Source organism: Platichthys flesus, chromosome 6 (assembly GCF_949316205.1).
Source record: "Platichthys flesus chromosome 6, fPlaFle2.1, whole genome shotgun sequence".
NCBI classification, from domain to species: Eukaryota; Metazoa; Chordata; class Actinopteri; order Pleuronectiformes; family Pleuronectidae; genus Platichthys; species Platichthys flesus.
Genome location: NC_084950.1, coordinates 3,784,501 through 3,804,834, shown reverse-complemented (window position 1 = coordinate 3,804,834; position 20,334 = coordinate 3,784,501). Strand labels below are relative to the sequence as shown.

At 44.6% G+C, this 20,334-nt stretch overlaps 1 protein-coding gene across 1 annotated transcript; it reads right to left on the bottom strand.

Annotated features, from left to right (window-relative positions):
- Window positions 1–1,014: 1,014 nt before the first annotated feature.
- lonp2 (lon peptidase 2, peroxisomal) lies at window positions 1,015–19,711 on the bottom strand. Its single transcript, XM_062389789.1, has 17 exons — window positions 19,168–19,711; window positions 17,254–17,389; window positions 16,966–17,079; window positions 14,695–14,826; window positions 14,397–14,519; window positions 14,142–14,302; window positions 13,348–13,442; window positions 11,926–12,044; window positions 11,687–11,826; window positions 9,566–9,707; window positions 9,210–9,360; window positions 7,818–7,944; window positions 5,955–6,094; window positions 3,613–3,701; window positions 3,156–3,363; window positions 2,821–3,011; window positions 1,015–2,746 (listed from the first exon to the last, which is right to left on the bottom strand). Exons 1-17 carry the CDS (start codon window positions 19,398–19,400, stop codon window positions 2,516–2,518), a joined length of 2,532 nt encoding a protein of 843 aa, XP_062245773.1. The 5' UTR covers window positions 19,401–19,711; the 3' UTR covers window positions 1,015–2,515.
- Between the last annotated feature and the right edge of the window lie 623 nt (window positions 19,712–20,334).

Genomic DNA, 20,334 nt, shown 5'->3' with positions numbered 1-20,334 from the left:
GAAACAGGGGCCAACAGCTCTTTTCTTATCACTATTTATTAAATCTGTACAAAATGAAAGTGTAAACAATTGTACGATAACGGACTCTCTCACTTTCTACCGTCGTCGGTATTTAAAGATGGACGACTTGACAGCTCCCTAAAAGACAAGCCAAGTCTTGATCGCCCCCTGGTGTTTGTCTTGTAAGTTCCAAAGATCTGCACGTTCAACTTCTTTCTTTTTCATAGAGTGAAATATAAACCACACACACCCATAATAAACTCATGATCCTCCCGGGCTCCACTCAACCTAAACCCTTCAACCTCAGGTTTCACATCCACGATGCTAATTTATTTATAAATGAAGAAGCAGACGGAGTCACTTAGAAACTGAATTGAGTTTAAAGACAAATCCAGACACGTGGGGTCGACCCTCTTTCCTGCCCTCATGTGGTCACGTGGGTCCACACCCTGGTGGCAGTGGGCAAGCTGCCAGGGTGCCCAGCGGAACTCTGGGTAATTATGTGGAGGTTCAGGTCCTCCAGTCAGCAGAGTGTGTGGTCGGGGGGGAGGGGGGTGCTACAAAGGGAGTTCTAATACTGGGGTTCCACTTAGACTGGGTGTGACTCGTATGCACAGAACCTACAGGAGCCACATCTGAACTGAGGTTTTCATGTCGTGACCATGAAGGAGCGAAGGGACGGATTAAAGTCTGGACGAGGAGATGGTGATGATGTGGTGGAGGAGGAGGAGAAGGAGGAGAAACATCTGCAGTTCTGATAAATCCTCTAAGGTCAAACAGCGCCCCCCGGAGGCTCATGCATTTGTTACATCCCAAAATCAAATAAAAGGGATGAAGCCCAGGACGGAGGCTGATGAAACAGTTCAAAGGAAATATTCATATTCATGAGTGGATGTTGTTTCATGTCCCACGTGAGGAGCGGAGTTCATCTTTTCTGCTTCATGGGGGATTTATTTCAGTTTTATGTGCACAAACAAACACGTGTGTATTTAACAGGCTCGGAATACAGCGACATTATTTCATGTTTTTAAGCATCTTTAATTTAACGTTATCTACAAAGACACAGGTGGTTTAATATGAAATCACAGTTTTTAAAGTCAGTACGTTTGCTACATCACACGTGTGTCATGTTAGTGGGAGGAATAATCCAGGTGTTAGTCAGATCCGCAGAATCACAACCTGGAGTCACAGCATCAGAGTCAAAGTGATGACACGGAACTAAGAGTTATTCCCTTAATGTCGAGAATACATTGAAATTATTCCAAGATTAAAATTTGTAATCTTATGTTTATAAAGTCATAATATTAAGTTGTGATATTTCAGGGAAAAAAATACATTTTACAAATAAAAATCTTAATTTTTACAAGAATGAAACAATAATATCACAAGAAAGAAAGTTGTAATTTGACAAGATTAAAAGTATCATACGAGAAACAAACACAATTTTATAAGATCAAATTGATTTCAGAGAAAAAAACATCAGATTCTCCTGCTGCTCATTTTCTAGATAACACATTTTTCTTTGTTCTTAGTTATTACGACTCTTTTCTTGTTCATTATGAATTCTCTCATAAAATTGACTTTTTCTGAATAAACCACAACTATTCTTGTAAATATTCCTATTCTGAAAATATCTTTTAATCTTTAACATGACCCTTATAATCCTTCATATGTTGCATAGAAACCTCAACAATAAACATTTCTTTGTCGTGAGTTGTCACAAAAATTAATACACAAATAATAAAATACAAAATCATTTGCTAATCAAGCAAAATGCCTCTGAGCTGAATTAGAGTTCGAACACTTGTGTCTGTGTAACTTTGAATCTCAAAGGGTCTTGAGGTCACTCGCCCAGTCGCTCGTCCAGTCGCTCGCCCAGTAGGTCGCCCAGTCCCTCGTCCAGTCGCTCGCCCAGTCGCTCTCGCCCAGTATGTCGCCCAGTCGCTCGCCCAGTCCCTCGTCCCTCGTCCAGTCACTCGCCCAGTAGGTTGCCCAGTCCCTCGTCTAGTCACTCGTCTAGTCCCTGGTCCAGTCACTCGCCCAGTAGGTTGCCCAGTCCCTCGTCCAGTCCCTCGTCCAGTCCCTCGTCTAGTCCCTCGTCTAGTCACTCGTCCAGTCACTCGCCCAGTAGGTCGCCCAGTCCCTCGTCCAGTCCCTCGTCTAGTCACTCGTCCAGTCACTCGCCCAGTAGGTCGCCCAGTCCCTCGTCCAGTCCCTCGTCTAGTCCCTCGTCCAGTCCCTCGTCCAGTCACTCGCCCAGTCGCTCGCCCACTCCCTCGCCCAGTAGGTCGCCCAGTCCCTCGTCCAGTCCCTCGTCTACTCACTCGTCCAGTTGCTCGCCCAGTAGGTCGCCCAGTCCCTCGTCCAGTCCCTCGTCCAGTCACTCGCCCAGTCGCTCGCCCAGTCCCTCGCCCAGTAGGTCGCCCAGTCCCTCGTCCAGTCCCTCGTCTACTCACTCGTCCAGTTGCTCGCCCAGTAGGTCGTCCAGTCCCTCGCCCAGTCGCTCCCAACTCGCTCACAGCTTGCTGCTCAGCTGAGGGGGGGTGTGCGGCTGCTCCACCCCCGGGAACCCTCCTTCGAAGGCAGCGTTCAGGACCTGGTCCAGGTTTGCAGCCGTGACGAAGTCCAGGTCGGCTCGGACGTTGGCGGGAAGCTCCTCCAGGTCCTTCTGGTTGCGCAGCGGCAGGATGACGCGCTTCACTCCCGCCCTGTAGGCCGCCAGGATTTTGTCCTTGATCCCGCCCACCTGAGGACGACAGGCCAATCCGGTCAAACGTGGGTTCCTTGGTCTGAGTCCTGGTGTTAAATGTGATCACTCACCGGCAGCACCAGCCCTCTCAACGTGATCTCTCCGGTCATGGCCACGTCGGATCTGACCAGGCGGCTGCTGAACAGCGAGGCCAGGCAGGTCACGATGGTGACACCAGCGGAGGGGCCGTCCTTGGTGACGGCTCCGGCAGGAAAGTGGAGGTGGATGTCGGTTCCCTCGAGAGGATCTGGCCCCCCCACCACTGTTCAAACACACAATGTGCTCTCATTTGACTTCGCCTCCACCTCGTTCACTGCAGATTATTTGTATATCTGTTTGTGTCTGTGTGTGTCTGTGTGTGTGTGTGTGTGTGTGTGTGTGTGTGTGTGTGTGTGTGTGGACTCACTGTTGGTGAGCTGGTAGGTTTTGGCGTTGGCTCGGAGCCAGCTGATGGCCAGGTGGGCGGACTCTTTCATCACGTCTCCCAGCTGACCGGTCAGAGTGAGCTGACCCTCTCCCTCCATCCGACTGGCCTCCACGAACATGATCTCCCCCCCGAGCGGCGTCCAGGCCAGACCCAGAGCGACACCGGGCAGGATGAACCGCTCCGACACCTGCCAAACCACACACACACACACACACACACACACACAGACACACATTTAACAACTGCAATCTGTATTTGGGGAGAACGATTCAGGAATGAAGTGAAACATGAGGCCGACGTGACCGGAGAGAGACGTGAGATGAAAATGCATGAGGCAGAGTGAGGGATGTGTCGAGGGAGGAGAAGAGAGGAAAAGAGAATCATATCACATTCCACATCAAACTGTTTGATGACAGCTGGACTTGACCCCACCCACCTCCATCTCAAACAGCGGAGGGCCCAGGATGTCTGTCAGGGCGATGTGGTCGATCACAATGGGCATCTCTGGGGGGGCCGCCGCCTTGTCTGAACACACGAACACACACACACACACACACACACACACACACACACACACACACACACACACACACACACACACACACACACACACACACACACACACACACACACACACACACACACACACACACACACACACACACACACACACACACACACACACACACACACACACACACACACACACAATGAGCGTGTGGTTACTAAATGAGACGCATCACGGTGGCCTGCCTCTGATTCATCAGTTCAACTGTGACGCTGCAGATCAGAGATCAGCCCCCTGAGGTCAGAGAGGAGCCGCCGCTCATCTGCAGCAGCATCAGTTCAGCAGCTGCAGCAGCACAAAGTGTCAAACAGCTGGAAGGCGTCGTCAAACAGCTGGAAGGCGTCGTCACAGCCTCCAATCACAGAGCGACACGTCGGCACCAAACCAGGGAGCTGTGTGCCCGGCCATCACAGGTCACTGGGACACACAGCCTCACTGGATCCAGGGGGGAAAAATCCTGGATCTGCCGTCTTAAAGGAATCCAAATGTCAAAGTGTTCTTCTCTGGCCGGGTCTCCGTCCTCACACCAGGTTCCAATGAAACCGGCTCAGTAGTCGATGGAGAAGCCAGAATACACGTTTCTGTTTTCTATGTTTCTGGACTCGAGTGAACTCAAGTTGTTCAAAGGGCCCAAAATCAATCCGTCAAAATCCAGGAGAGCAGGTTCAGTTTTTTCCAACTTTATTTAACATTGTGAGATGTTTCTGACACTTTCACTAATTCCCCAGTGAATAATTAAGGGATCTGGTAGATTTAAGGGATTAAGATCTATGAGTGGGTGAACTCTAAGAGGATTGTTGTTCCTGGGCTGAGGTGTGTGTTCTACAGGGAGACTTTCTAGATTACAGTAGTGAAGAGAAATATGGAAAGAAGGAGAGAAAGAGAAAGAGAAAGAGAGAGAGAGAGAGAGAGAGAGAGAGAGAGAGAGAGAGAGAGAGAGAGAGAGAGAGAGAGAGAAACAGCAGAGCCTGGAAAATCAGCTGTTTAAACAAACGCACACACACAATGACGTTATGCAAAGATGCACAGAAAATCAAATATGGAGACGTACATAAACACATCTCCATGAAAACATGCAAACCTCCGCTCTGGCCTCTTCCTCTTTCATTTCTCTCGAACAACAGTTTCATATTTCACAACAACGAGATCGGCTGTTTTCATCACAATCCCCGGGAGACACCTTCTAATCTCGGGGGAATTCGACAGACAAATAAACAAACCTGGGCTTTTGCCTTCAGTATGAAAAGCAGATGAGGAGGAGATAATATATAAAGAGCCCGTCCCTGAACACAAGCTGCTGCCAGGAGCTTTATTTTCTACTGGGGAGCAGCTGGCTGCACATTTTCCAGCTCATTACACAGCCACTGAAACATCATGTTGTGCTTACGAGGACCCGACGCCCCGCGGCGGACATATTAAACTGTTTTCTAATGACGCCACTTGAATTACACACACGTAAACAGGCCCAACATCACTTTATAAATCCACACTCATTAAAGGGCCATGTTGAATACTCCACGTTCTTCTTTCTGAACTTTTATTGATTTCCATTTGAGACTCACTAGCACCACCTTGTGTCAGGCGGCTGTAATTGTCTCCTCTGCTGTGTGGACACTGTGCTCGTCTGACAGGAACAGGAGATGCGGCACATTACCTCACCGCCAACTCTGTGGTCACCAGATAAAAACTGTCTTATGTATTGTGATCACCTCTACAAAGATTTATCTGGAACCTGAGAATTCCTTAATTTCACAAAACCTCTCCTTAACATAGAGTGTGACCTTTGACCCTCCTGTGTCTTTGTGTCGCTTCATGATTGTGATTATTGTGCAAAATAGGAAACAATCGGTGAATCTATTGTTAAACACGTATAGATGAACAGAACCACAATGTTTGACAGTATGTGACTTTGATCAGGAACTGCTCCTTTTGTTTATCTCCACACTTTCTTCCTTACTTTCCTTAGATCTTTATTCCAGAACTCTACTGGTTTCTTTTGATGCGTTTTTCTCTGAACTCCATCCTGCTCTTTAGGTTTGTGTTATTCTATTGTGGTCGTTGAGTATCTCTGAAGTTCAGGGTCGTGATGTTTCCTCTCCTTCTTTGACAGGGAACCGTTTTCTGCTCAAACACAGGACATGTGATCCTCGGTGTGACAGCTCAGGGAGAAACCCCGACACAGGGAGGCTGCAGTTCCAGCACAGACTCACCTCCTGGCTCTGAAGGCCCCTCTGGGACTGAAGCTTCTGTCTTGGCAACTCTGTGACCTTCAGCGACCTTCACGGCCACCGCACGGCAGATGGCTCCGATCTTCCTCTCGAGGGAGCGCACACCTGCCTCTCTCGTGTACCTACGACAAACACAGACACACAAACATACAACAGAGGGATTGGTGTGTAGCTCTGCAACAACAGGTAACAGATTTCTGCAGTCGTTACTAACTGAGGGTAAATGAAAATGAAACACAAATAAAAGATCTACACTGGTTTCAGACAGCAGTTCCAAACCCTTCACCTCACTGAGGTGTAGATTGGATTGGAACTAGGTAAAACTGCCAATTTGAACATGAATGGATGATTTGCAGATATTTCCATAAAAATATTTCATTGTGGGTTTTTGAGTTTCAATTACAATTCAATCTGTTATATGTGGTCTCAAAAGTTATTTTCCAACCACACAACAAGACTGAAAGTTAGTTTATTACCATCGAATTCACCTCTTCATATAATTTGCCTGTGTGTGTGTGGGATTAATTTGATTTCTACTACAAGTAATAATAATGATTTAATTAATGAAGGGGAAAATGATAGATTATGGTGATTATAGACAACTCTTAATTTCTCTGATGATCAATAACATTGATATAATATAATTAAGCCTGTTTAAGATAAAATTAGTTTTTTACTTTTTCTACAGAAATCCTGATAAACTAAATCACATGAGAGCTGGTGAACAGTGTGAACCGTGACTGTAGTGACGGCCTCTTGATGTGGATCGTAATCAGACACAAGGCAACATGAGAGGACCACATGGCAGAAAGAAAACACAAATCACTGCAAAGCCATGCAGCAACCGGACACTGGTTCCTGGATCTGCTGAATCATTACTGGTCTTTTAAAAGAGAAGCAGCCGGTGGAGCAGGGAAAATTCACATCTCCAAATGTTGAAGAGATTTAAAATAACAAAAATTAATGAATTCTTTCAAATTCTATTCTTTTTACCAAGTTTCATGGAAATTGTTGGTTTCTGCATAATCCTGCAGAAAAACAGAAATTCAGCTGCTTGTGTTTTTATTGAGGATCAGTGTGAGTTACTCCTGTTCAACAGTTTAACATCTTGGCAATAAAAGCTTTCTAACAAGTTTTCTCAACCTCTCCAAAGACCGTGTGATTGGGGAAACGGCCTCAGACGTTTGGACAGAGGCGTCCACAGCTACTTCTTCATGAAGCTGCTTTTATCATCATCTTCTCTCCGTGTTGCCTCTGGTTTCTCGGAGCTGCTACACATGCAGCTCGAACGCACTTCACCGCCAACTCTGCATGAGATCCAGAGGACGCCACTGATTGTTTGGCTCCACTTAAATCGCTCCTCTCAAGCTTCCTAATTCATCCGCAGACAAATATTCCTAGAGTCCAGAGAAGCCAGGCGTCCAGAGGCCACTGCGCCCTGCCAAATCCCATATCTGCATAAAACAACCTCACATTTCATTTCATTTTCGGTTTTTGTAACGATTAAACAAATGAGATATTGCATCAAGTGAACCTCAGAGGAGCTGAGTCAGAGATTTAGTTTCCCCCTGCATCCAGGAGTCTAGGCCAAACCAAGCTCATCAGCTCCTGGGTCCACAGGCATATTTCACAAAACAGTCCTAAGTGGTATCAACGTTTTTACTGTATAATAATCACAGCAGATAACATGAATAAATGCATTTCCATAAATGTTAAAATGTTCCTTTATCAACCTAGAAAAACTGCTTTGAGTGAGCGGTCTGTCATCGTCAGTTCCTGCAGTGAAACCACGAGTAAGAACGAAGGCTCAGTGAAAAGTGGACCTTCACTTCTATAGTGACTTACCTGCTGATTATAGCCTGCGTGGTGTCCTGTGGTATGTGCAGCTGCTGAGGTGTTAATCCATGCTGATCCAGCTGGTTCCGGATCAGGTGACGATGAGCTATCTCCACCTTCTCCTCCTGAGTGTAGCCTGAAACAGGTCACAGGGGGAAATCAAAGAAGAAGAACCAGAGATGTGATCATTCTTTATTCTACACATCTCCTCACCTAAATCTGGCACCTGTATTACCCACAATGCAACTTGACCATCAACAGTTTAGTCCATGGATTGGATATAAAAATGGTTGAAGGATTCAGGTCCAGAAAGTGAAGCTACTGAAGTGCCTGAAACATATATTCTCTCAACTGACCAGCAGAGGGCGACTCCATGGTGGTTTGTATAGAATCCCATGAGAAAATGAATCTGATTCATTTTATAACATCAGTAAACATTTTAGTTTATGCCTCAATCTCTAGTGTCAAGTCTTCTCCACTACAGGATGATGTTCAAGTAGATGATGCATGGATACAGAGTGATTGACAGCCTGTATCGTCCAATAGGTGCAGGTCACAGATCTAAAGTTCTCAGTCTGGCTCCTACTTCTGGTTTCAAAAGAACCGAGAGGACTCTGGACAAATCAGCAGCTCCCCCACCAGGAGGTGAAATCAAGGTGAGCAGCCACTGGGCTGATCAGAGGTCTGGTGATCTCACTTCTCTCTCACTTCACGCTCCCCCTTTTCAAACTCAGTATATTTCATCCCCCGTCGACAATTCATCAGACCCGACACATGTCCCTGCGGAGCCACAAGAAGACTTTCTCTTCAGTGTATGCAGATGTGCTTCCCACACCTGCACAGAGACTTGATAGAGTGGAATCCCAAGGTCTCGAGGCCTGAAACCATTCCAACTCGGCCCTTTGCTGCACATCTTCATTTTTTCTCATCAATAAAGGCTTAATGGGTACAAATGATCTTTTCTTTGTTACCTTAACCTATCACCTCAAACGTTAAGCGTAGAAGTAAGATGATCTCTCAGGTCAGTTTAGGAGGAGCTTGCCCCACGTTTCACAGCTAAATTCTGTTGTGAGAAGGTAAAGTGATAAGATCCACATCCACATCAGTCTCAGAGGAGCAACCCCAGGGCAATGCCCCCAGCTTCAAACCTATCTGATTTTTAAATCCTCAGTTCAGACTGAAAACTGCCTTTTTTACAATTACTTGGGAAAAGCGATCTGCAAAACCTCAAGACCTGGAAAAACAAACGCAAGGTCAAATCGGTTGAGCTTAACCTTGTCAAAACACTCAGAACAAAGTGTGAGAACTGGATACAAATGTCAAATCCATCGGAATCTTAATCTAGATAACCAGACGGGTCAGTGAATCTATTCGAAATGTCTGACCCGAGCCTGAACCCACCTGGAACCTGCAGCACCTCCATCCGGTCCAGCAGGGCCGGGGGAATGGTGGCTGTGCTGTTTGCCGTGGCGATGAAGAGCACTTGTGAGAGGTCAAAGGCCACGTTGAGGTAATGGTCTGTGAAGCTGTGGTTCTGCTCCGGATCCAGGACCTCGGGAAACAGACGGACGCTGGTTTCAGTTCCTCACACTAAATCAAACTTAGATGGAAAAGTGAGGAAACTGAAGAACAGCGAAGGACAAACACAGTTAGAGGAGTAATGAGTCCTTATTAGGAAAGGGGGAGGTTCTCATCAGAGAGTTGAAATGCAGGGAAGACGTCTGACACGACTCCAGACGGAAGAAGAGCAGACTCACCTCCAGCAGAGCAGCTGCAGGGTCCCCTTGGAGACTCTTCCCCAGTTTGTCCACCTCGTCCAACAGGAAGACAGGATTATTCACAGCCACCGTCTTCAAGCCGTTGATGATGCGACCGGGCATGCTCCCCACGTACGTACGTCTGGAGACAGAGGCAGGAAATTAAACTGCTGATTCAAGATTCAAGATTTTTATTATCAAATGCACAACAATAACATTAAGCAGTCGCTGGAAGTGAAATGCTTGAGTCACAGGCTCTCTTCCAGCAATGCTCAAGTAATTACAACCTAAAAAAATAAAATAGAAATAGTATAAAATAGTATAAAATAGAATAAAATAGAATATCAAAATTTAAAATAGAACAATAAGTATGCCATGCCTCCTTAAACTCAATCAGGCTGCACCAGATTCCACACACTCACGGATGTCGGTCCCCTGAATGAACCTGATTGTTTTAATCAAGATCCATGAAAAAAAATACCAATCTGAAAAGGTTAAAAACAGGAGAGAAAGAATCCTGGATCTGCCCTGAAATCGAATGGGTTCCTTCTTGGTCCATGTTCGATCAATCAAATCTTATTTGTAAAGCCTATGTTCACAAATTACTATTTGTCCCATGGGACTTAACAAAATGCAACATCCTCTGTTCTTAACCTTCAGCAAGAGTCAGGAAAAACTACCAGAACAAAACCCTTCTCAACAGGGAAACCAGATTCTGTGTGTAACTGAACACGTCAACAAAATAAATACACATCGAGTCAATTCTGCGAAATCCAGCTGACAACTGAAGAGAGTAGAATGTTCTTCTTCATGGAAATCTGTTCAGTGGTTAATCCTGCAGGCAACAGAGAAACGGTAACAGAACCTCCATGTCCCAGCTAATGCTTGAACACAGGCTCGGAAATATCTGAGACAGTTGGACTCCAGCAGCTCAGTGTGACGTCCAGATGAATCCATGTGAGAATGGAGCAGGCCACCGCCACAGGACTCAAAGGAGAAGCTATCATGCGACCGGTGTTAACCCGAGACGATAACGTGTGAGCGCTGGTTCCTCTCTGCGCACCGTCCTCACGAGCTGGTTCCCAGTCGGTGAGAACACGTCCCCTGTTGTGTTGAACGCGTGAAACAGAAACTCTGTGACAAAATACCAGCTTCTGAGTTGAAAATGTAAAATCAACCACAAATCTTCCAGGAGTGAGCCCCTTCACCCCCCCGTTGGTATGTCAGACACATGTTTCTCATCTATTAGCGATGTTTATTCTTCACACACACACGCACACACGCCTGATGCTCCTCTATGGTCATTGATGTGGAGTTTGTCAAAGCTTATTGGGAACTTACGAAGACTTGGAATTCATCGATATCACAACACAGATGCAAACAATTCTGCAGTTTGAGAATGCGGCAAGTTTCTTAGAAGCCTTTTTGAGAACCGATTTAAGAGAATTCAGAATCTGTTGTGTTCAAAATGTGTCATTCAGTGTCACTCTGTATTTGTTACTGTATGAAGTGTTTTTCATTTCGCCAAATGTTTGATCAAACTTCAAATTAATTGAAGACAAAAGCAAAACCAGCAGAGCATCTGATATTTTCTGAAAATCTTTAAGACTGTCAAAAATACCCGACTTCTGCACGTTTGCTGTCATTGCCTCAGTTGAGATTTGAGAAGTTTTGTGGAAAACGCGTCTCCCCAGTATCACAGTCAGACACATTCTGTGGCGGCACAAAGGTCCCGGGTTTGAATCCCTTGGTGGGGAAAGTTGAAATTTACGCATGAAAAATCTAAATGCTCACAAGCTGCTTCCATCCAAATACTTCCCCTCATGGTTTTCTAGTCTCTTTTATTTTCTGTCAGTGTGATTGTGATCGTGTTTGAAATGTTATCTAAATATATTACCACAAGAGTTCATGTTCCACTGAGCAGCAGAGAGTCCTGCGTTCGACTACACCATCAAAACCACAACTGATGTGGGACACTGCTATATCCTGTGCTTCAATTATCCTGAGACTAACTTACTATATTTCCTTCTGCTAATGACAAAAGGAAGCCCCATTAAATTCGATGTGGCTTCTAAAGCATCTGCTGTTCCAGAGCCTCCTGTGGAGCCGCTCTGAGCCTACCTGTGTCCCCGGATGTCCGACTGGTCACAGACGCCTCCTAAAGCGATGCGGTGAAACTCTCTGCCCAGAGTCCTGGCGATGGAGCGGCCCACACTGGTCTTACCGACTCCTGGGGGCCCCACAAAGCACAGAATGGGGCCCTGGAGGCAAAACAGCAGATACACATGTGAGGCATTAAATAAATAGCTTCATATAACACATAAGATTTGCGTTTATATGTGTCTAATAGGCTGCAGCACCTTGAGAGAAGTCTTGAGTTGCCTGACAGCCAGGTACTCCAGCACACGCCTCTTCAGCTTCTCCATGGCATAGTGGTCGTTGTCCAGCAGAGTGCGAGCAGATCGGATGTCCAGGCAGTCTGAGGAGGTGCGAGTCGGGGAGGGGGGGGAAAGGGAGAAAGCATTAAAGTCGGTGAAGAGAGAGCCGATGAATGATTCACTTGCAACTCTAGAAAAAATGACGGAAGCTTGGACAGTAGAAAATGAGAGTTTACTACCAGGTGGAGCTTTAGAAACTAGCAGCTGCAGCTAATCATAAAAAAAACACAAAACACACGCACCAGAGAAGATGAAAGGTAGACCCCCCCCCCCCCCGTCTGTTCGAGATGTTTCTCCCAAACCGATAAATAAAAGCACTTAATGTTTATCGCAGGTCATAATACCCCCCTGATTATACCCTCCGCCCCTGCCACTGAATAGACTTTGCCCTGGAGGGACTTGCTGTTGCTGACTAAAGGTTCAGTCTGTGGTCTGCACAGAGAGAGACACAATGCAAAGTGGTGACTGTGGGTCTTGGCACAATACAAGTCCGTGTGTGACATCTGTTGGCAGTGGGCCGTCTTCGTTGCTGTGGCTGGACACCACATAAACTTCATGTCCTCGTGTGGAGCACAGCACGCTCTGTCCGAGTAATTTGATCACCATGAAATTAAAATAGAAATGATTCTGGGTTCACATTTACACGTGAGCGATCCGGGATGAAAGATCTGACCCATTGGCAAGAAGTTTACAAATTTAGATTTGACTCTATTCCACAAACAGGTGCTGATCTGTCCTGGCAACGACACACATAGAATCGAGTCCTCTTTACCAATTTGTCTACAAAGTAAAAGCTCAAGAATTTTACACTTTTTTGGCACGATTCTTTGTTTGCTGCTGGTGGCAGATTTCTTTCTTAAAATATAAAAAGAACCGCCACTGCAAAAAAGCACATGTTTATTCAATCACTGCACTTCCATGACCTCTAAGCATTACAAAAGCCGATTGTGTTCTCAAGTTTACGGTTCTCGAGTTGTGCGATACAAAGAATAATAACATTTTGAATTAAATTGTGAGTCAACTTAAGCGATGAACATCTTAAAGGAACAGCTCAATGATCATTAACCGTTAATATTCAAATGGTTTCAAAAGCCCCAGCAGTACTTTAAGCAAATTACTGCATCAGTAAAATCCTGACTGAAGTATTTAACACAGTTATTGCAACAATTTCTCAGTCACCACATGTCAAACATTACTCAGAATAAAAACATGAAGCATTCCTTTGAATATGAAATCAATCTTTTGACAGCAGCAAAGCAATAATAATAAGCGGTGGTTCAAAGTAGCTAAAGAAACATTTTTGACCTCTCGACCTGGACCTTTCAAAAGGTCACCTTCATTTACCTTTAGTGTTTTTACTCCATGGCAGCTCAACCATCAGGTCCAAGTAGTTTCTGGTCAGGGCAGACTCAGGCATGGACTGAGGCATCTTCTTCAATCTGAAAACAGATGACAAGGATAAATTTAACATCTGGGCCTGTTGTTTCTGGCTCCTCGGGGGGGAATCACACAAAAACAGACACTTGTGTTTATTTAAGACTAAACCACATGAGAGCAGTGATTTAAAAGATCAAAAGTCCTAAATACGGTTCAGAAAGTTTTAAAATGTTGGATTCTTCCTAATGTTTGACTTCTCTTCTCAGAAAATGGGATCTCAATTTAATTCAATAATACTGGATCTGCATGAAGTACACAAAAGCAGCTGCAAATGTCTTGACTGTGTTTCAAACTGCTATGAAAATGTTTCTTGTATCCAGATTCTTCTTACATTTTAGCCTGATGGCATTTACATCTGGCATTAATGTGCGTCTGCAGCCTGAAATGTGATTGCTCGCTGTCTGGCTCTTATCCTCACTTGCACCAGTCCAAGATAAGATAAGCAAAAAATCATAGAAGTAGAAGAACCGAGGAAGACGGAGAATAAAAGTTAACTTATGGAAAAACAAATATGCATCAGTTTGATTAAAAGCTACCTTAAAATGACAGAAGCCGATTTAGAAAAAGACTTAGCTGCGTGCGGACAGGGAGGAGTTTGCGACCTATACCGTAGCAAGCCACCAGGGGGCTTTCAAGATTTGAAATAAACCTTACTTACTTATAGTAAGTTATACGATTTAGATGAAAAAAAGAAAGCTCACCTCTTGAGCTCTTTCAGACAAACTCTCAGAGCAGCCTCAGGCATGTTTGCTGCATGAATCTTCCTCTCCAGGACTGAGGTGTCATCTCCATCATCTTCATCCTCCTCATCCACATTGAACTGCCGGCCTGGGAACACACCACCTTTACGCACCGATAACACCTGATTGGACGATGAGAGATCATGAGGTATATACTGTGTGCGCGGACACACACACAGTCTGAACCTAAAGAACCGAAATGCAAACGTCAGTTACCCTCTTCTCATTATCAGGACTCTTCTTCCTGGTCTTCTGCAGCAGATTCAGTCCGTCTATCTGTCTGGTCAACATGGACAGAGCCGTCTTGAAACGGTCCTCCAGGCTCACCGCATCCAAGACCTTCACAGCAAAAGACGGTAAATAGAGCACCGGTCATTTGTGTTGGGAAATCAACAATTTGTACTAGTGTCTCTGGTCCCAGTCACCAGAAGCCTGCACGACATTTCCCAGCAGCTGATAGTGGACGTCCGGTTCTTAGAAATTCACTGACACACACATCGAAGTGTCACCTCACCTCTAGTTTCTCCTTGTTTGACGTTCGGATCATGGAGGCGACCACATCAGGCAGCGTTTCCCTGGGCAGGCTGTCTAGCAGACGCCTGAACTTAGCCACCACTGGAACGGACATGTCCAGCATTCCTAACAACTACACACACGCACATGCACACACACACACACACACACACACACAGTGGAGAAACAGTGGAACTTGATTTACTGACACAATTAAGCAAGTGAGTAGTTGTTCCGATCCATCACCAGTTAAGTCCATGTTGGAAAAGGTAAAAGTTGCCTGTTTCTTGTTACTGTGACAAATCTCAAGATTTAAAGTGTCCATTGAGAGTTTTCCAGGATCACGCCCAGTGGGAGTGCGACCAGCTTCATCATGAACAGAGAATGCAAAGACAGACGTCAAAATGTGATTCATTTGCTGAAGGAAGAATGAGCTTTTTAGTACTTGAGAACTTAAAGGTTTGACAAAGTCCAGGTGCTGCAACCTGCAAGACCAGAGAGAAGAAACAAGACAGGGGGGTGTTTGAAAGTAAGGTCTGTTGCTGACATGAAACAAGCAAATTTACACTGTGTTATAAATATCTGCATATGATTTCCCTCAAGACGCGTTCAGGGACCCTCGGACACTTCAATTGCACACCTGAAGTTCGTCAGCAGCTTTATTCATGGACTGTGAATAAAAACAGCACTACTGCGAAAATGTGTTGTGATGAAACTAAGATCCTATAAACGCTGTGAGAAAGAGCAGTGCAAAATAAAAATAAAAAACATTAAGCCAACACTTAAATATAGTGGAGACAGGATCACGAGCTGCTCCTCTGCCTCTGAGCGACAACAGCTTGGCATGAAGGAGAGGAAATGAGCTCCCAGGGTGGCTGTCTGCAGCTGAAGCTCAGTGGACACTGGGTGATACAACAACACAATGACCCTCAATCCTGGAGTCAATCTGCTACACAAACGAGCTGGACCTGACAAAACAGCCGAGCCAAAGCTGTTCCGTCTCAGGAGACACTGGAGCCAAATGAACAGCAAGGGGGGGCTGGGACTCTGATGCAGCTCATTCCAAACAGGCGGGTTTAGAACAGACAACTCAGTTTTATAAATTCATCAGTTTGTTCATTTATTAAAACCCTCACACTTCTCTGTGGATGTTCATTGAAAAAGCATCATTCTCAGAGGACTCCAGTCTGATGTCCTCTGTCTGTGCTGTCAATCTAATTCCTGAGGTGATCTGTCATAACTTATTTAGCTATTATTTGTCAAACGCTGCTCCACTCAGCAGGACAGACCCTCTAAGCTCACACTACATGTTCATTCAAACTGTTTTATTGGATTCAAAACTTAATAAAGTAGAGAAGCCGGCTGGACTTAGACGGTGATCTGCCCTTTGGTCACTTCCCAGAGGTTTTCATGTACGAACCTGGAGGCAGCTGAGAAAACAAGCAGACAGGCCCTTTGCCTAAATTAGCGTTTGTGTTTGGGTCATAAACTGTTTACCTTTCAAATTGTTTATCTTCTACATCTAACAGAGTCCGTCCCCCCCAGCCGTTGCTTTTTTAAGATTGGTGATCTTTACTGACTGCATGCTGGGATCTTCAGGAATCCAAACGATGGAAATCCTTCAGAGCGGCAAAGAACTTTAATCCCTACACCTCAGTGAAAAGAAAGAATTCCCACGACAGAGCTTAGAGTCCACCCGTCACAAATTAGCAGGGAAAAGCAAAACACAATTAAATAGAAAACAATAATGATGTGAAATCAGGCTAATGAGAGGAAAAGGTCTGATATCAAATGACTTGATGTTTAGAGCCCAAACTTCACCATATGGATATTTGCCCATTCCAATATTAGGGAGTGAAAAATTCAAATAGTGATATAGAAACAGAAAGATGTGTTCATCAAATTTATGATGAAGAAAAAAAGAAATCTATCAATAGATGCGGATTAAGCATAAACATTATCATAAATAATAATAATTAAATAACTGACGGGTGCAAGTCTATCGAATTAATAAGTCTTATTATTCACTTAAAAATTCACTGTTTTCTTCCCTAAATCTGATTAGACAAGCAATCAATAACAATAACAATAAACACACACACACACACACACACACACACACACACACACACACACACACACACACACACACACACACACACACACACACACACACACACACACACACACACACACACACACACACACACACACACACACACACACACACACACCTACACACACACACCTACACACCTACACACCTACACACCTGTACAGCCGTCTGGTAGAATTTGTCAGACAGCTCCCCCAGCTCTCCATCATCAGTGGTGACCCCTCGTGATGCTGGTGTTGTGTACTGCTCCAGTTTATCCAACTGCTCCACCTGCAATTTTATTAATGAGAGACCTCTGTGTTTTTTAATCTTATATATTACCTCCAAAATAAAGAAGGAACTAAGACATACAGTGCAAGGACATGTAGCAATAATTAATATTAGGTTAATCTCCAAATGTTTGACATCCTCTGATTCATGAGACAAAGTCTGATCAGTGTTTACCTCTGCCAGGACGAAGGGCCTCTCCTTCAGCAGACCTGACACACTGAAGCGACACAGTCCGGTGATGAGGAGGGTGAAGTGGGGCTTGGGCCAGTTGCTGCCCACCACCTGCACCGCGATCCCCGCTGTTCCAATCCTACACGGAGACAGAGTGTCAGAGCGCTTTAGACACGGGAGGTAAGTGTTGAGAGACGACTCACTTAAAGAAAATCCCAACCACAGATGTATGTAAAGGTAGACGACATGAAAGCTCCTCACAAGTGAACCCTGACCATCTGGGTCGACCCCAGTGAGGCCAGGCTACGGTAGAGGTCATGTTAACTGATCAATCAAATCTTATTTGTATAGCCCATATTCTCAAATCCCATTTGTCTCATAGGGCTTTAACACGGTGTGACATCCTCTGTCCTTAACCCTGAAGTGGTAGATAGCTGTTAGGATTGAGGTGATATAATATATAGTAATTGTTGATTTTCAATCATGAATACTGACGTCTGTAAATAATACTTGTCCCATATTATATAAGTCTCATTCTTGCCAGACGTGCCTTTTGAGTACTAATAGCTTAACGTACTAATTTCCAAATCTCCAGTTAACCTCACACCAGCCTGAATGTTTTGGGGTTTGAGTTGGAGTGCCCAGAGAAACCCACACAAGGAAAGAACCTCCTTCCTGTGAGAGGACAGTGGAAACCCACTTCTTCCCACTTCCATCTATAAAACCCCCGTCTGCCTGCAGCGTTCACAGCTTCCAGGAGATCTGAACTTCTCTGGTGGTAAAACAGACTTCCAGGGAAATGAGATGAACTGACATGCAGTGTCAGGGGCCTCAGTGATTGCTGCATTGATGCAACATCTGATGGAAAGACTTGCTGGTTTCAGCCAGTCAAGCTTCTTGTATTTTACTGGGCCAGTAGTTTATTCTAAGGTGAAGTTAAATCTTTGGCTAATGAGAGGGTACACTGCCTACGCCATTATAAATTTTGCGGATTTTTTAGTTCTATCGACCAAATATTCAGTATCTTACTCAACGAAATATACATTTTAAGACGGAAAAATAATAACACAAATACAAAAACGAATGCATTCATTACCATAACTATTTAAATTATATTCGTCAACCATTTATTCACTTGACATGTGTATTAGTCAACTGTCTTTGGTGATTTAAATCAACCCACACACAGAGGTCAGTCACCACAGGCACAGGGTCAGTCACCACAGTTACGTTCATCCAAGACGGAGACGTCTCATTTTAAATCAAGGACATGTGAAATGAGTGAAAAGTTGAATAACACACATGAAATTCTTCTATTCCACTTATATCTTATATATAAGTTATATATGTCTTTATGAGCAAGATTGACAATGACCAGCTCTGACACTGAACGTGCATTATTCAGAGGAAATGCTGTGTCACAGAGACAAACAGTTTCTACTGTCCCGACTGGCCTGCTGACGAAAGGTCAAAGTCCACTGCTCTGTGACCCCGGGGCCGTTTGTGAACTGTAGACCTTTCTAGAACTCGGGAACAAAATCACACACGTTATATGACCTGTGCATGTCCCGGACATAACAACTGAGTCTAATTATGACTAGTTGTTTTAGAAGCAGGGTAAATAATCAGAAAGTAGACAAGAGACGTGCCCGGTTACATCTGTGATCCAGATGGTTTAAATGTATCTCCTTCACAGGACAAGAGCAGATGTTAGAGGAGAGTCAACAGACAGAATATGGTCTTTCAAAACGTTTTCTCTCCTGTCAATCAATCAATCATCATCACCCTGTTTGTTTTTGCATTTAAGTGGCTTATCTTGGCCTCCTGCACGTCTAACTGTGCTTCCCCCCCCACCCCCAAAACAACAAAGTGAAGGGTTCAGAGGCTCCATAGCAGCTGCGGGGCTGAGTGTGTTACTTGTGCAGCGGGGGCAGGTCGTCGGTGTCGTGCTCCGGGTCCCTGGTGTTGGGGATCAGTCCGATGATGGTGCTCTTCAGCGAGGTGCCTTTCAGGAGCCGCTGGCTGACCAGGTGCATGTTCCGGGGGGAGTCCACGCTGAAGCGGACGGTGGAGCCCGGCAGCAGCACGCCTTCGTGGGTCAGCAGCAGCGGGAGGCGGCTCGGAATCTGGATCCCGTCGCTGGACGCCATTGTCTGATGTTGTTGTTGTTGTGTTTAGTTAAAACACAAGCCCCGGTTTGCGAGAGGAGTCCCGCGAACACAAACAGCTGAGAGTTGTCCGACTGTCACACGAGCGGGGCAGATGTAAACATACGACTTCCGGGTTGTAGTTACGAAATAAAACTCTCCCCGGAGACTTTAACTCGTGAATAATCAGCAGAAATCCAGTAAAACGCGTCTTCAGAGAGAATCAAACAATATTTCTGCGGATTCTCGATTCTCTCGCGTTATTATTCACTCTGACATCAATCATTTTACACTTTATTCCTCCTCCTGCTTCCTCTTGTTTGCACGGTAAGCGCCGAGGGACAAACTTCATCACACTAAGACGCACACGCGAAGAGGCAGAAGTTCGAGTTCAACATGTTCAAAATACATGATATACTTTTATTATTATTATTATGATCTTGGTTTTGACTGTTTATGTGCTACTCAATGCATACATTTCGTATCTGTCTGTCTGTCTATCTATCTATATATCTATCTATCTATCCATCTATCTAGCTATCTGTCATCTATCTATCTTTAAACCTGTCTATCTATCTATCTATCTATCTATCTATCTATCTATCTATCTATCTATCTATCTATCTATCTATCTATCTATCTATCTATCTATCTATCTATCTATCTATCTATCTATCTATCTATCTATCTATCTATCTATCTATCTATCTATCTATCTATCTATCCATCTATCTAGCTATCTAGCTATCTGTCATCTATCTATCTTTAAACCTGTCTATCTATCTATCTATCTATCTATCAGTCCATCTATTTATCGATCTATCTATTTATCGATCTATCAATCTATCTATCTCTCTGTCTTTCTGTCTCTCTGTCTGTCTATCTATCTCTCTATCTCTCTATCTCTCTATCTCTCTATCTATCTGTCTGTCTGTCT